The 18,385-nt window shown below is 34.6% G+C and overlaps 1 protein-coding gene across 2 annotated transcripts in view; it reads right to left on the reverse strand.

Annotated features, from left to right (window-relative positions):
• ERCC6L2 (ERCC excision repair 6 like 2) overlaps window positions 1-18,385 on the reverse strand; it is a 58,751-nt gene that overhangs the window by 12,039 nt on the left and 28,327 nt on the right. For both annotated transcript variants that reach the window (XM_009273024.1, XM_019470448.1), the window contains 6 exons: window positions 15,691-15,786; window positions 14,170-14,269; window positions 10,862-11,014; window positions 9,644-9,724; window positions 6,754-7,948; window positions 5,892-6,046 (listed from right to left, as the gene is read on the reverse strand). In XM_009273024.1, coding sequence (XP_009271299.1) covers window positions 5,892-6,046; window positions 6,754-7,948; window positions 9,644-9,724; window positions 10,862-11,014; window positions 14,170-14,269; window positions 15,691-15,786 — 1,780 coding nt within the window. The remainder of the gene's footprint in view (window positions 1-5,891; window positions 6,047-6,753; window positions 7,949-9,643; window positions 9,725-10,861; window positions 11,015-14,169; window positions 14,270-15,690; window positions 15,787-18,385) is intronic.

Raw genomic sequence — 18,385 nt, forward strand, 5'->3', positions numbered from 1 at the left:
TACACTATTCCAGACTTCTGTACTTATGTAGAACATTTCACATAGGCTGTTTTTGCCAATTAACACAGAAATTAATTAGGAAATTAATTAATGAATGCAGTCATTTACTTCAGAATAGACTAGAAACGTTAAAAGAAGATATTTAATCTTGCCTCTGGGAGGCTTCTATTTCTTATGGCAGCTAAGAAAAAGCTTCACAAATAACAGTGCAAGTTATCCAAAAACCAAAGTAACAAGCTCCTGTGCTGAAAATCAACCAGGTTGCTCCGGAACCCACCAGAAAAAAAAAGGGGTCAAAAAACCCAAAACCTCTAAAAATACTTAGTCGATGACTAAAGTCTTAGAGAAAATGTTAACACTTCCAATTTTTCCCCAAAATTAATAATGCTAGCATAATTTTGAGCAAAATATCACATGAATGACTCAAGACTTTTTTTTTCCTCCTCTGAAAGGCTGAAATACCTGTAGGTCTGCTCTGAAAATTATAGTCTGGCTTTGTAAGTCCACCATGTCCAGTCTACAGGTTCATTTCACATTTTTTCTTTTAGACGCTTTTGTATTCAATATCCTTCTTGCTGTAGTCACACAAGATAGATGAAAAACAAATTGAAAAACTATCTTCTTAGCAGATAGTTATGGGGTAATAGAGACAATCTTCCACTTGTTTCGTGAAAAAACAATGAATTTTTAACCGTCTATTTGCACACATGTGCAAACAGAAGACTTCAATTGAAACTAAAATACAGAACAAAGATGACCCAATGCCATTAAATCAGCCTAAAAGCAACAAAAATAATGCAGGAAAAACAAGTTATTTATTCCAATAGATTAATTTTTAATATAATCTTCTTCACTCAGACTTCTACATAGACAACCAGAAAACCCTTGTTACTAATAATCTTCTATGAAATAGCAGATCAAGTGTATTTTGTAGTCATATGCATAAGGAAGCAACAAAACCCAGCTCTCAGTAATTTTTAATGGAGTGGATATCTGCCACACTAAATGACATGCATTTTCTACCCTCAGATGTTTAGGCTTCAGCCCGGTGTAATTCTCCCTGCATTGTGTATCACAGAACTGACTATAATTTCTGCCTTAACACTTACAACTTGCTATGAAAGATTACAAATAGCCAGAGCAAAAAGAGTCACTTGACTGCTTTCTGAGACACTTAGATTCTGGGATGTACAATGAATTTTTAGAACTACAGAGTAAATTGAGATGTATAATCTGTTCTCTCCAACATTTCTTCAGAACAGCTGTCTGCCATACCTCTGCATGGAACACAAATCCCTGGCTTTGTTTTGATCACTGAGGGTCTTAAACACCTCTAATTATTGACGCTTCGGTGCCTTCCACATAAGCAACACTACCAGAAACATCAACTGTTTGAGGGACGATTATCATACTGTTCTTCTGCCCTTTCTTCTCAAAATCTGCATTGATTTGACACTGCGAGTTGTGGTCAATGGTCAGAATACGGACAATCTTCAGACACAGGATAATATGTACAATTCAGGAACTGTTGGTAGTAAATTAAAATATTTTTACTGTAATTCTAGATATCCCTTAAATGTAGAATACTAAGTATATAAATACCATGTCTATCTAAAAAAAAAATTTTTAGTCTTTTAAGTACCTCCCTAATTATACTTGCAAAATAAAGTATAAGCAGATATCCACTGCTATAGATGACTATTTATGAAAGCTCCCTCTATAACAAGACAACAGTATCTCTCTTCATTGAAAATGCTACTCCAACTCACCTACAGCTAGAGTCTTCTTCCACTTTTATGCAATTCTGTGGACTTCTGTGATAAAGGGAATATATTCCCAAAACCACAATTTATTTTAGTTTCTTCAGGATCATGTGATAAAACCTTTCACATTTGTTTGCTTCTACTATTGTCATACACAGACTGTCTTTAAATAGTTATCTTTCTTTAATTCAGATGCTGGACAGGACTTATTTTGACTAATGATATTCAACCAAAATATGGTTTATTCTCTTACTTGTATAATTAACGCATACTTTATACTGTTACTTTTACTGGTCTTAGATTTTATCTCACCTTTCATAGCTGGTAAGTTGTGGGTGAGCTCTCATGATACTCTATTTTTATTTCTTGACAGCAGACTTCATATTCTGATTGCTGTTACCTAACTCGATTTTCAATAGTCATATAGAATTTATGGAAATACACACTAAACAAGCATGCAGTATTATAAACATGAACATTCTAGCTAAACTAGTCAATTTACACAATTCCTTTTAAAACAAACAAAAATAGAGAGTATGACTGTGCCCCCTACCACCTCGGGAGAAAGAAGAGTCAAAGGCTCTGCAGAAGTCTTGAAGCCATGTACCAGGACTGTTATGGAACCTGGAGCACAAAGCAAGCAAGAACAGAAGAAATAGTAGCAAGACCTATTTCTCATAAAAAGAACCAAGATTTTGTTCCCTTAAGCCTTTAATTGTACAGAACAATAGCAGGTTAAAATAACATGTTCTATTACTTCAGAGAAAAGGTAGCTGGGGTATATGAATACTAGCACAGGTAACATGAAGGACAGGCTGACTACTTATTACTGGATAAATGCTCAATTGAAACCTACAGTTTAAAAGGTTAAGAGAGATTTGACTGTGAATTACATTAGTGCCAACAGTCCAGACCTAACATATACCTTCTGAAGTCAAACTAAGGAAAGAGACTATCACCAAGACAAACATCTTTTCTTATGCCAAAGTTCAAATCTTACACTTTTTATAAGCAACTTAAATCCAAGTTTACTTATTCATTAGTTACTTATGTTCTTAAGATGTTCTACATACCTTCAAAGTTCTCTTTCGAGGAACAAAACTCCCTGCCTCCCATACCTTCTACCTTGGCTCTCAAGGATCTTCTTCCCATGCAACCTCTTTCACTTTGAAGGAAGAGTCCTCACAGGTTTTGCAGTCTGCTCCTGTTTTAAGCAGTTTCTACCACTCAAGTGGCTACGTTAGTCTCCATGCTTCAGCAATAAAGGAAGGACTAATAAACCTAATTTATACTCCTTTTATCTACTGCAGATAGAAAAACAGGAAGACGACTTCTTTTATATTGCTTTCCAGCAACTTATTTTTGCTGTTACTCATATTCACCTCATTTCCATAAAATAGCTACTGAAGCTAAAGAACTTAACGTAGGATGGTAAAATTCATGGGAATTTAGTGAAGCCAAAATGTGATTAGATGACTAGTCAATAGCAAGAAATCAACAAAATGTCAATGTTCTTACAAGAGGTTATCTTAACTGATTACTTTTGCTTATTATTTAATACTTTTTGCTTATTACTTATAACATCATTACACCTGTCATTCTAGATTCATATGTAAGCAGGAAGTAAAAGTGTTTCACTCAGTCTTCAACCAAGATTTGTGGGAAAAGCTGTATTTCCCAACCTACAACTCATCCACTTCAATGGAATACTTTGAAAAAGTTCTTGCATCCCTTTCCCAGAGATAATAGTCATTTCTTGAAAAATTTATTTAAACTTATATTAAGTCAGAAATGCAATATTATAGACAGATTGCAGAGCAAAATTGCAAAGCAGGAAGACAGAGTTGGCATAGGTGAACTGAACAACACAAAGGACATTTTACTTTTGTCCCAAAGAGAGCTATCTATGAAGTGAAAGGAAGAGATCCTTTTTTGATCACTCCTACTTAAGAAGTAAGATAAATTGATTAAATGTGCTTAAAAAGGGACATAAATATTATCAGGGCATTATTCAGGAGCCTTCATGATGCTATCAAATAAAGCTTGAATATAAATACACTGTTAAAAAAAGCTTCTAATTAAGAATGTGATCATTGATACCCAGAGCAAACAGAAACAATTTCCAAGAAACAGTTAGAACAATGATGCTAGAAAGCAACATCAGTAAGAAATTTCAGCTGACAAAATTTTTGCTTTGCTTTCAATAACTATCAGGTTACAATTAACATTCCAGTATTTAGTACTATAATTTTATTTACCAAAAATAATGATGGAAATTTAAACTGTTCAGCTGTATTTTTAATATTAAGCATAATGCTACTTTAATCTGTTGAAAAACTTTTTTATTAAACGTCATTTGAAATCAGCATTCTCTTTATAACACAATTAGTTGCTCTGACAGTGAGTATCTTAGCTTAAACTGATGGCAAATAAGTGAAAAATGACCAGCAAAGACTGATGGCCAGAAAAACAACAATGATCATGTTTTTCATGAAATGCCTTTTAAAATAAAAATAAAATAATGAGGAAAGGAAAATAGTAGCACTAACATTCTAAGTATATCATATTTCAAAGTTGACTATGAAGCTCTGGCAGCTCTTTTTTTTTTTTTTAAGCTGAGCACAAAATATTCAAAGCTCCACTTTTAAGAATAGGTAGCCATCTAGGGATTATTTCAGATTAGTGCCTCTACGTCAAAGAAAGAACAGGAAGCAAAGGAAGAGGCAGCCTTCTCCGTAATTATTGATGTTTTTCTTCCTACTTAAATCGCCAAGAGAATTGATACTACTGTTGCTTCTGAGTGAAAAACAGATACCTTAGAAAAACTGACTGACAAGTTAATCAAGAGAGATTAATTTGTAATAGTTGCAGTCACACAAACTCTAAATGATGAGATGTAAGTTACATGAACAATACAAATGACTCCCACAAACTAGTTTTGAACATAAGTGGATCAACAGACTCCTATTCAAAGTACTCTCTTCAAGTTTTCTTTCATTTATATTTAGTTTTATTAATGTTGTCAGCCATTGCCATTAAATAAGGACACTACAGTATTCTTGAGTATTTTTGACCAACTTTTCTGTTAATAAGGGACATTCTAACGCAAATGTGTTAGAACTGAAAAGGCCTCACTTTTACTGGTTGGCCTGGTTTGATCCTCCCACTGCAAAAATTCTTTGGCATCCCTGCTAATGGCTTAATTAAATACAGTACATCAACAACACTGGAAGAAACTCTTTTAGCCACTGCTGATGTTCAACACCTCAGAACGACACAGTCTTCTGTCTACAATTTTTATACTGATTGCTAGTATGTTTGTAAAGACTAAACTGCACATTCAATCAATCACTTATTCTATGCTTATGGTTTATCTTAAGGTAAGTCTAGGAAACGGAAAATGTTTATTACAAGACAAACAAAGTGTCCAGACAATCAGAGTAGATTAAAACCACTATGTAATAAGAACAAAAACATGGAAGCTGTACCTGAATTTATTCCAGATTTGTATGTATTCCAAATGTAATTAAACAAGATGCATGACAAACAAGAAGCATAAAACATATCTGTTGCTGTAAATGAGCACTCCCAATAAACTCTAGTTTTACATTTCAGACATTAAGCATAGACAATAATGACCATTACTTTAACCTATTATAGCAACTGCATGTGTCCACCCCCCAAAAAAAATACCTGCAAACTGATTTATGTTTGACTTTTTATGCCACAGCAATTCTGGCATGTACTGTGGCAACTGGATTTTTGTTAACTGGATCCAGGACAAACTGAAGTTTTTTCAAGCCTCAAATCAGAAAAACATGGCACAGAATTTGATTTCAAACACCCAATCTTTAATCTTACCATTTCTCTAAGAAAAATCCCACAGAGGGTGCTCTGCTGCTTAATTCCCAACTCTTTCAGAGCTGGCCAATGAAAAAAAAAAAACCACAAAAAACAAAACACAAAAGTAATTTATTAGACCTCCATTTGAGCCTCCTCCTCCTCCCATCCTCAGTGGCTTTGATCTTTCATGGTGGCCATTAACAGAAAAACAAGTTTGTTTGAGCTTTTTAAGATGAAAAATGAGGATAAAAACAGTAAAAACATTTCCCAAACATTTCTCTTTACCTTGGCACTACAGACTGCTACATTAGCAGGGAGCTGGGAAAACTGCTTCAACTCAAATACGTCTCGCACTGCCCACCGGCTCAAGCGATTCTCAGCCTTGCTGGCTCCAACCACATTCTGATTTGAATGAATATATGCCACTTCTTGAACTCCATCTGATATATTAGGAGAAAGATATAATCAAAGATTTATTCCAAAACCCTGAAGGTACACAGTTGCACTGAAGAAGGATATTGTAATTTTTAAAAAGTTTTACATGAAAGTTGTAAAATTTGTTATGATTTCACTCAGCACCAAGTTTCTCAGCTCTATGAAATGAATAACAATCATTAGACTTATTCAGATTTATCCAGACAGTTTAATACTGCTTCCCTTTCAGTGTGGTTTTTTTCAGATGGAGAAAGCAGATTCAAAGCAAGTATGACTTAATGGCTGAAATATTAATGTTTAAAGTTAAGTCTCTAACAGAATCAAATCTTCTACATGGTATTTCAAACTCACATAAGTTTTTTTCATGTACGTAAGTTTTTATTTAACAGCCCTGTCAAGAATTAATATTTTACAGTTCAAATATTTAGATCTGTGAATTCTTAATAAATCCTCAATCTTAGCATCTTTCAACAGACAGCAAGTGTTTAACAAAATATTACAAAGCAATCCATCCCCTCAGAAGACAGGAAAGTAAGGCTAATAGGTGAAAAGAGAGATACAGAAAGACACTACTAAATAATTTAGCAGAGCATTTATTAATATCTTGTAACAAAAACATGTATAGCAGGAAGAACTTAAAACCTGCCAACCATGATAAATTAAATATATGTTACTAGTTTAGTTGAAATAAAATAAAAAACTGACTAGTTACCTAAATATCTGTCCATTGATTCCACCTTTTGCTCTTGATGTTCAAATTCAGTTTTACTCACAGAAGTTCTACGCACAGCATAATTGCTAGACTTCATTTGTGCAACAGAGGTATCTTGAATAGGATGAAGCATTTTAAACCCAAACTGAACTCTGCCTCTTTGTCTTTTACACTTAGAGCTTTGCTTTCTGGCATGAATTTTCTCAACTGGTAAGTTATCTTCAGAGGATGAAAATTCATCTATATTCTGAGAATCACTTTCCTTTTCTTTTCTATTGGGCTTCTTTGATTGTAGCAGAGATTTGGAGAAGCTACCTAGTCCATATTTATGGGCATGTCTTTCTTTCCATTTCGGAAAGCTTAAAATTCTTAACTTTCTTGATTCAGAATTATGGGAAATTTCAATATCATCAGACTCATCACTTATGTCACTTGCCCCTTTCAAATCTTTTGTGCTGTTCTTGATGTCTTCAAAAGACATGACTTTGCTGAAATTTGACTCTGTACTATAGAATCCAAGTTGCCTACTGTCTCCCTTAAATACCAACCCATCTTTTTCTTTTGCTAACTCTTCACAATTTTCAGATGCTGACCTGTAAATTTCAACTTTTTTAGTACGTATTGGTTGCTGGTATGCTGGAACTTGGGTAGGAAAGATGACATCATCATTCTCTTCAGAACTCCATTCAGTTTCAATGACGACATCACTTTGCTTTGAAATGCATCGATCCTCACCTTCTCTATCCCCTTCCTCCTCAGAGGCCGATAAAACAAGCCAGTCTGTACTACGCATATCTTGTTTATCAGTTCCATCCAGTGACTGAGCAGCTTTCCTATGCTCCAAAACATGCACATGGCTTTGACATTTCTGAACATCACTATGCTTGCTATTTACATTTGTTCTTACAGTCTTATCAGAATTTGAATGATGAGAGCTATAATTATTACACTCTTCTTTGGTAGTTTCAATTTCTCTCTGCAACAATTTAGCGAATCCACACTGCATTAAGGAAAGCTGTCCCTTTGTTACCATTAAATTATTTGCATTGCAAGGCTTCCTTCTGCCACATTTTTTCACAGAAGTTTCCAGAATATCATCATCACTAAAGTCATCACAAAAATTCCTTTCTTCACTCTTTAATTGTGCTTGAATGCTTCCAGGATCTCTATCTTCTTTACAGTCTGGTTGTTCGTACTAAAAATAAACGTAATTTACAGCAAAAGTATTTAAAACATAAATAATATATGGAACGCACCTAGTTCCAAAGCAGTGTAAAAAAAGTGGGTTTTCACTATGTTACTCAATCAAAAAAATATACAAAACAGTATTAAAATACACAAATAGAAAGTAAATACAAAACAAACCATGAAGAGAAATTATATGAAAGTCTTCTGCAGAACAATGAAAATAACCAAAAATATATATTTGAGACTATATATGCTGCATGCTAAAACAACCTATGTCTTCACAATCCACACCCGTATTTTTCTAGTTTATACTGAACTTGTTGCAACTTTTCACCTTTCAAAGGTAGTTTGAAAAGTGACTCATGATTCAAACCTTAATAGTGTGTAATGACATTCATAAAAAAAAAATCTCCCAGCAGTGGTCAACCTCCTTGTATATGGGGGCTAACACAGTTTAGAAGAGTTATGAGCACATAACATTCTGCTCTTAAAATTAGTTGAGGCCTACTGTAATCAAACAAAAATTACCCTCCAGGCAACCTTAAAACAGTTTGAAGCTACAGAAGTCCAGAATACAACTCCAAAACTGTGTACTACTGAGATAAGAATTATGACAATATGTAAATGAAAAGTCAGAAGGGTAATTACTGAACTTTTGTACATGAAGAGAAGTTTTAAAATAGATTAATCCTGATATATCAAAAAGCATTTAACACGAGCTAAAAAAGTCACTGTTTGTCACCAAATCCACTGTGAGATCATGACTGTACAGTGATGTACTAGCAATGTGAGGTTATGACCAATGTGATGGCATACTTATTTAAATTAACACTGACATTTACCCACAGAAATCTCCAAAAAGCGTAAGAGACAGTGGCTAATTTTCAGTACTATTCAGTGTGATCTTATCTAATGATAATTTCATGCTTAGAGGCCATATTGTAGACCTAACTGTTTGTTTCCCAAATCATCTGAACAGCGTTCACTCAAAAACCTTCATAAAAGTGCTCCCATTAAACCCAGCCTTTACAAGGGGGAAAAAAAAATTCTTGTTCCAGAAGGAAATGAGGAAATGATTAGATATGTTATTTCAAAAAAAAAAAAAAAAAAGCACCAGTGTTGAACAGATCATTGATTTGGTAGGAATCACTGTCTGATTACATCAACTAAATAGCCCATGTCTTCCACAGAGGTCCACAAAGCTTGAAGCAAACTTTCAATCCTCTAAATCAATTGTACTCCTTTCCACAATTCCCTAACCAAAATCTTCTAAACAACAGTAGGCGTTAGATTCTCAACTGACTTCTTGATCAGAAGGCTGTCATATCGTATCGTCATATCATACCATAAGGCTGTCACTCTTAAGACACTCCAGAGCAATGCTTCAGTAAACAATATTGCTCTGTAATAAGAGCATGTTAGTAATACCTTCATTCAGACTGAGGATATCCAAGTGTTGTAAAGGTCAGAATACCATATTACCAGATGTTCAGAATATTCCACTTTAAATACAGACAGCATGACATTATCTAAAGCTTTACAATATGTAAAACCAAGGGCAAGCAGACAGTAATAGATGGCAAGTGCAATCTAGGGTAAAAGCATTACCAGCCTAACAACATAATGTCCACATTTGCCACTGTAGTATCAGGAACTAGAGGGACTGTCATGCTCTGGTCCATAGTCCACAAAGACACCTCACCTTTTCTGAGCCACATGGAGGACTCTCTTCCTTTAGCCATGTAGTTGCCGTCATGACTCCTGCTTCTACTCGCCCTTCCCTCTAAAACAATCAAAAATGTATAGAATGAAAATTGTATCTGTTCAAGTTAACAAAGGCAAGCCCAGAAAAAAATAGTTTCTCTTTTTTCTACAGAGATATAAGCATCAGAAGTACAATCAGCAAAGACCAGAGTAAGATATTTTGGCACTTACTGCTCTTTGACCTAACCCATAACCTGCAGAAAAAGTAACATACTGCATAAATTGGGAGGATCTTATGCATACACTGTTTTAATAATTTTTACCTTTTTTCCAAAGCAGAACACCTGCTACAATGTTCATATTATATGCCATGTTTTAATTTAGATTTATTTTAGTGAACTTTTAGGATTAAAATCCCCAAAGTACATGTTCTTACACCACATTACTCTTTTGGCTATGCTGCCTTTACACTGCGATATCACATTCCCCAGCCTCTTCCTAGTATAGGCAGAGTAACAAAATAAAGGGAAGGATGGAAAGAAACCCAGAATAAAGACACAATAAATTCCAAGATGCAAATTACCTGCAGCATACAGGCCGGATAGAAAAAGGTATAATACTGCATACACTCAAAACCAGGGTGCACTATATGCTATGGAATAGAACCAACAGTCTTTTTAGAGTAACTAAGAAATAAGTCTTAAAATATTAAGCCTCAGTTATTTACTTCCACCTTGTAACATTTTTAAATCCAGCATGATAAAATATATTTTATTAAAAAGTTTTTGACATCTCAAAATATACTATACAAAGCTTACTATGATCATAAAAAAAATTGTGATCAGAATTCTGGCTTAAAAGGTCACTCTGAGCTACTGATGAATAAAAGGTATCTGTGCACAAAGTTGACAATATGTGAAAGTTTCACAAAGGTAAGTTATGGCATTTTTATTAGGAAAAGAAATATATTAGCAAACTTTTGGAAAATAGAATCCAAACTTTTTCCAGTTTTTTGTGAGATTTAAGGGAATTTATCTGGTCTACATCAGAGCAAGAAATTAGCATACCTATTTCATTTAAGGCACTGAATAGGCAGGTACTGTTTAATTTTATCTGATTTACAAAGTATTTTGTCATAATTTTGACTGGAAACATCTCATGAGGAAAGGAAAAATGTAAAACTAGTATACAGAAATAAAAGGGTAGGACTTCACACCTCCAGGATGTCTTTGGTAAGACAAGACCCATGAGTCCTGAGTTTGAAAAGGTTATGGATTCCAAAAAGCTCTCCTTGATGTTCCTTTGATCCTTGCACTGCCTCGAAATACCGCTTGGCATTTTCACTTCCAACCACCACACAGTGAAGTTGCTAAAACAGAACAACACAAGAGATTTCAGAAGTGTTTGCTCCAACAACATGAGAGAATTTCCTGGTATCCACACTATATACACAGCTTTAGTTGGAGCAGGCAGAAATTCCTAAGGGAGGATATTTTGTTTTAGTTTCCCTGGCAGACGTTGGTGTAATAGATTGTGGTGTAATATGAACCTGCTTGGTTTTACTGAATAAAAAAATAAAAATATTTCAAGTCTTTTCCTTCATTGTTGTCTAATATCAGACACCCACTATACACACTATTGACACTCCTCTATATCTTGACTGCTCATCTTTCCTCAATACTAAATTCTTACTATTTTTTCCATAGTCCTTTGCATTGCATGCTTACTTGGTAAGGACTGACTAAAAGCCACACGATTATTCCCACTGATCTCTCTGAATATTTTAATTATCATGCACTCTTGCTAAGTAGATTGAACGGAAGTGACTTAAATCTTCCAGGTGAAAGGGAAAGACAAGTAAATAGTTTGTCAGGCAGAATTAAAACATTTTTGAAGCCAGGCAGGTTTAGCTGCATTCCAATGACTGCAAATTTTCAATACTTACATAATTGGTATATTTGACTTTAAGTGGAAGAATGTCAAAACCATGGTTTTATGGATACCAGACCTGTAACATTATTTGTAACTCTCTCTAAACAGTTGGTAGTTCTTCAGTTCTACCCACTTCTGGTCCTAGCACTGAACAGGCATTTTCCTAGACAGCACATCTCTTGAGTTACGTAGGCCAGTAACTATACAGTCAAATTCTAGTTTAACTTTAGCTAAGCACAGTTTACTTTTTCTTGAATTATGCATGGTATTTACAAAAGTATACTTTAGGATACATATGTAACTTATTCAGGTTTCTATTATGTAAGATTTGAATTTTATTTATATCAGGTTCTTCAATTACATACGGCTAGGTCAAACAACCAAACACCACTAATAAAAAAATTGGTTTCTGAATTTTCAACAGCAGATAAAAGCATTTTCTTCACAACTTACTGAAAATTTCCTAACTGTGCTCAAGTGTCAATAGCAGGGAACGCAGTAGTGTAGACTAAAAAAAAAAATCCCAGATTCACAACTACTCTATTTATTGCTTCTTCTTCAACTTGAAAGACACAAGGCAACTTGGGAAAAACAAACAAACAAACAAACAAGAGCCTTTCAAGAAGTTTTATACATGCCTTTTGGAAATCCAAACAGACAATATAATCCAGGTCTTCTTTATCTACAAGATCACCAACTCCAAAGACCTCTGGGAAGCATGACTCGCTCCTTCAGGATTTTAGTGAATATAGTTGGTCGTAATCTACTATCGGTCATTTTGTTAGCCTTTCAGAGACGTCTCCTACTAATAATTGCTGTTGAAATGAATCCTCAAAAGTACTTCGCGCAAGAGAAACTTTGAAATAGGATGCTCTCTAAGCTTTTCCATGAATGTGGATATAAAGAATAGATCAAGTGGGTTTTTTGCAATGAACATTCCTTTAAACCTCGCTAAAGTAATGCCCATAGAGCAATACAATTCCTGCTCCTGATGTGTTCAAAAACTAAATTATTAGCTTTTATGTTTTTAGACCACTGTCCCTCAAAAGTAGTTTTTGGACTTACTGTGTTTTACGTTTAACTCGCCTCATTAGTATATGATTTCAACTATTAATACAATGTCTTCTTCATTCTGAGCTTCTGATACAGTCTCTGAAAATTGCCCAATTACCTGTAAGCACATCAGCCCATCACCTACTACTTTTAATTTCTTAACAAGTTTCCTCTTTTTTTATTTGGATCATTTTGTCAAAATTAAACAGAACTCTAATTTTTTTTTTGCTTCTACAAAACATTGAATTTAAGTGAGAGAAAGTCACTGTTACACTTTTGAAAGTAACATTTTAAAACAGGCCATACACATTACTGAGAGCAGCTCATGATTTGTTCCAGCTGTGGGGTTTCTGACTATCTGCTCTGTGAAATCAGATACCATGTCCAAATACTTGATCTTAGAACCTTATTCTTATTTGTCACTTACTTAAATCTGTATGAGGATAATGACAATCTGTCTGTTACTGCATGTCCCACTCATTCAGCCTCCAGCCTCCTCCTTGTAAATAACCCAGCTACAAGAGGGTGCTTGTCACTAAAGACTCAACACCACATTTTTCCTGTTTATGGCCAAAAATTGGAATTATTAGGTTATATTCATCAAATTTCATAAAGCTTTCTTTAATACATGGTATCATTTGCCCACTGAGGTGACCTACTTTGCTTTTTCTATGCAATGCATTCTCCAGCACAACTGTATCTCACTGATTTTCTTCCTTCCTCCAAGTTTATAAGCCTATAATGTCAGTACCTTAACTTAAAGCCAATAATCTTATTTCTTAACTTGCAACTTTTGTTGAGAAAAACATGTTCATATTTCATCTAGTTTCTTATTATTCTGCAGCCTGCTCTTTGTTGTTCATGTCTGAGTTTGCTTATTTTTTGTTTTAATTCTGATCTCATCAGGAAACAGTTGCTAGATTATGTGTTCCTCAAACCACACACTTTGTTTTTCCATCTCTTAGGTTTTTAAACCTATCAATGCAAGTAGCAAAATTTAGACAGAGCAACTGTTTCAGGTTGAGTATTCTGGCAGACAGCATCACTTCCTATCTTCGTAATAGCAGCAACTACAAGTTGTTTCCCCCTCCTTTTATAAGGAAGTTTTCAAAGGCAGGAGAGTAGCAATGTCTTCTTACTTCTATAGCACCAGCAAGATTTTTGCTCTCTTTCTCCAACCTTTCAAAAGAAAAAGTTGCCTGAATCAGACTGCTACAGATACTAACTACAACTTTCAGATATATTTTACAAGTTTTAAAATAGAATAGTTCTTTTCTCGATATAACCTGATTAATGTATATTGCATAATTAAACCATCAGAAGTTATAGAGAAACTTGAATACTAATATCATTCTGTTTTGTTCTTTGACAATTGCTAAATGATATCTCTGCTTAATAAGTTAAGGTAACAGCATATATCATAAAACCAAGGTAAACTACAATTTTGCTATAGGCTAGAAAAGCATATAGGCTAGCTTAGCTTTCAGTCATTGAAACAGCTAAAAAGAGCTCCCAATTTAAACAGTTTGTGGACTTTACCTGTTTATAAACTTGCCGCAAGTACATCATCTCCTCCACAGTTCCCAAGGATATCAATCTAAACACTTTAACATCTTTGTATTGGCCAATCCTATAAGCTCTGCAAGGACAGTAGCATATTAAAAACCCTATTTTTTTATCAGTAAAAAAAAAAAATAAAAGAGAACTCTTAGGGGTAGTAAAATAAATAAATTAAAAAAGCATTCCAATAAAACAGGACTACTTTAAATCATTTATGAGTTGGTTGGTTTTTGGTTTGGTTTTTTTTGTTGTTGTTGTTGTTGTTTAGGTGTGTGTCCCATCCCGCCCCTTCCCAAATTTTCCTCAGTATTTCATTCCCTTTTCCTTTACCCTTAGTTTTCCAAGTTTCTTCCCAGGCCTATTCCAGTTGAAAAAGCTTTCTCCTCAATTTGTATCACAAGACAGGTCTCCCATCTCTCTTGAAAACACATCTTCCACTATGTTTTCTCAGGGTTGGTTTTTTTTTTTTTTCCCCTCTCTGTCTCCATCTGCTCTTGCACAAGATATTCTCCTATTTGCATTATATAGGAGTTAGATCATGGATTACTTGGGGCAGTCTGTTCTTTCTTAACTTTGTAAAGCACTTTGCAAGTTACAACCTAATAAAAACAGCTAAACATAATAAAAACAGGCAGCGTTTATCTAAATGGCAAATTCTGAGACTTTCAATAGATTATATTCTGAAAATTCAGGAGAGGCTGAACCCATTTAGAGAAATGTGGTCTTACAAGGATTCTTTAAAGGCAGCCTCTTTCAACAATACACATTTCTGATACACACAGTTCTCTAGAACAGGTGCACATAAACACCTCTTAGAAGTCAGAAAGACCCTTAAAATGGAATTACGTAATTGGATGGCACAACAGAAACAAGTTTATTTCTGCTAATGAAAATATATAAATCTACTGAATTTTGAAGGCTTCTAATATTGTTTACTTAGCTATTCAAAAGTCTGTCCTGAATTCACAGGGAAACATCCTATGATCAAAAAGCCTTGAAAGAAAAATCCAGATTCCTGGAAATCCTCCAATGGCATAATATCAGAGATGGAAGAGACTGCTGAAAAGACACTAATCTCCACAAGGGTGAAGCAGAAAAGAACATATATGTTTTCCTTTAAGGATTCTGGAATTCAAAACATCACTTGAACTAGGGTCAATTACAACATACTCTGTCCTGACAAACACAGGAAAAATGCCATACAGCTATATATACACACGCTTGTTCTAGAGAACACAAAAAGTTACAGAACTATGGCTTTTTTGTTTTAATGAGCCCACCACCACAGTGCCACAAAAATAAAATGGAAAATAAGTAAAATTCAGGGTTAAAAACAAGAACATCAAAGCTAAAAAATAATTTAGCTGGACATGTCTTACTGTGTGTGGACAAGTCAAACTATGTAAATCCCTTGAGAGAGTTTAGTTGGACAATTAGATTACAGGATCAACGCAAAAGAAGAGTACAACATGAATCAGGTTCTGTATTTTGAGAGTGTACCTGTCAATAGCTTGAAGATCATTTGCTGGGTTCCATGTAGGATCAAACAGTATAACAACATTGGCACCAACAAAATTAAGACCCAGTCCACCAGCCCTAAAAACATAAAAATGAAAAAATAGAACTATTTGACAGTAAGAAAAACAGAACAATTTTTTTTTCAGTGTATTAGCTCTATATTAGCATACCCTTCCCCAACATAAAAAAAGAGCACAAGAGATACTGAAAATAGTGGGGTACAGCTTTGTGTTACTGTTGTGTTAATAAGCACCAAGTACGTAAATAACCACTGCTGTAAAATGCAGTTGTCTCACCTAAGTAGTAGGAAGATTATAAACTCTATGACTATCTGAGTCATAACCAACTGCTATCATCTTACTATAGTAAAAGTCCTGATTGCTACTTCATATACACTAGCCCTCCACAGGCCAACTCCCCCAATGACTATACTGAAATTCATAACCACTTTTATGCCAGTTAACATTACAGAAGCAGGAAAACTATAGCTTAAATAAAAGCCTGCATTAAATTTCACTTCCTCTAATCCCAGAACATAGTTTTGACAATAATGCTATGCAGCTTCCACTAAAATGGTCACAGTCTAGGGTTAAGTCATATCTATAAGAATTAACAACTGTCACAAGTATATTTGTACAGTATGTAAGTCAACTGTTAAAAATACAGTTGGCCACACAGCTGCGTATCAGCAACATTCATACCTGTCATTACAAGGAAAAAAGTCACTGTAAGAAAATTGTCTGCTGTGGGGATAAGGAGTCACAAGGGTACCAGTTACATCATCTTAAACATTCAACAGCTGTACTGTGCTTTCAGGTAAAGCCTCCAAGCCAGCAAAGAATTTGAGCATGTGCTTAACCTAAGGTAGCTAACTAATGCCCTTGCCAAATCTAACAAAACTGCTCAGTTACTTGGAGTTTGGCATCAGCATAGCTGGATGATTTGATAGGAACAAAAGTGGGGAAGGTACCACTTCTCATCCAGCTGCAAAACAAGCAAATACTGAAAATTCTTTTCAACTGGCTCAACCAACGTTCCTACAAAGAAAAAAGTTCCTATACAAGCAGATGCCAAATACTACTATTAATTTAACTATTAAAACAATTTGTTACATTGACATAGACAGCACTAATTTCACGTATGCTCTTTTCTGAATGAGGTACCACAAAATTGAAAAAGCCAATCCCATTTAATAAAAAGCAAGCACCTCGTTTTAATAGATTACTTTATATTCTGCTGGTTTAAAGCAGTGGGAAAGGTAAAGTTTCCAGGGATGTGAATAAATGGAGACAGAAACGAAATCTTACAGAGCCCCATCACCTTTTCGTCTTCATGGAAACCTTGTTAATGCAAATACAGTTGTGGCCTCTTCCTTCCAGGTGTGGTATGGTGTTGGGTTAGTTAAATCTGGAAAGGAAGAGGATGTGGGAACCTGCCAATATTAACGGAGGTTTCCGGAGGATGAGCGCTCTCAAAGTTTGAAATGCTGAATAAAAATCTTTGTATTTTTTAGAATACCTTACTGTATTTTGGAATTTTGGTGTATTTCCTTTTAGTGAGGACAGAATTCAGCCTCTCATCTTACCAAACCGACCCTGCAGTCAGACTGAAACATAGGTCAACATGTTTTTCCAAATGCTTTCTCAAAAAAATGCACTATTTGGAACTGAAATATGAATTAAACCTCAGTACAAAGCCTTAGTGTCAGTAAAACAGACAGACTATGAAAATTAAGTAAACAGGATACCTAGCTTTATAAAGATTTAACTTTTCAATATTTTTAGGTATACCACAAAAATTCAGATATTCCAAAACAAAAAAAGAATGGCTTCTATGCCCTTCATGGACAAAATGAACGCAGTAGTTAGTTTGTGCATTGTAAAGAGTATCTTCCATTTAAAACAAAAAGAATGGCTTCTATGCCCTTCATGGACAAAATGAACGCAGTAGTTAGTTTGTGCATTGTAAAAAGTATCTTCTCACAAAGTATCTTCCATTTTAAATATCATTTTAACCAGAGGTTAAATTCATTATTGCAATATGGTCCATGCAAATTACTATAATACAGCTCAAATGAAGAGCCCTGTACGAAATGTCTCATAACAGTTCTGTTACAAAACAAGTTTTCAAAAGATCATCTTATTTAAAACTGCACACTGTGTTAAATAAATGGCTTGTTTTTATATCCTGTCACTGTCAATTTAATACCACAATGTTCAGAAGTTACAAAACAATATTGCATTAGGAAAGTTTCCATGAAAGCTGTGACTACGTAATTCTATTTACTGAGGTAAGTTTTTTATAGTTTGTAAGTTCTGTTTCAGTGAGATCTTGTGGCTGAGAGTTCTTTGAATGTGATTACATGCATATTAAAAATTATTTACAACATAGTTGTGAAGAATTCAAGTTAAATGAAGCCCTGAAAAAGTACAAAGTAATGGACAGCAGTCCAGTAATGGACAGTAATTGAGAATGCTGCAGGTAGAATGGAAGTGCGTATCTGTAACCATCATCTCTTCATCATCTAAGCACTTGTCTTTACATAATAAAGAAAACTGAGAAGCAGAAATAGATTTGCATTTATAATTATTCTGAAGGAATTAATCTAAAGAAAGACTAGCATGGAAAACCCAGAGAATAGTGATTTAGCTTTAAAGGAAGGAACAATTGCTGCTCT

Source organism: Aptenodytes forsteri, unplaced genomic scaffold, assembly GCF_000699145.1.
Source record: "Aptenodytes forsteri isolate BGI_AS27 unplaced genomic scaffold, ASM69914v1 Scaffold154, whole genome shotgun sequence".
In the NCBI taxonomy this organism is placed as follows: Eukaryota; Metazoa; Chordata; class Aves; order Sphenisciformes; family Spheniscidae; genus Aptenodytes; species Aptenodytes forsteri.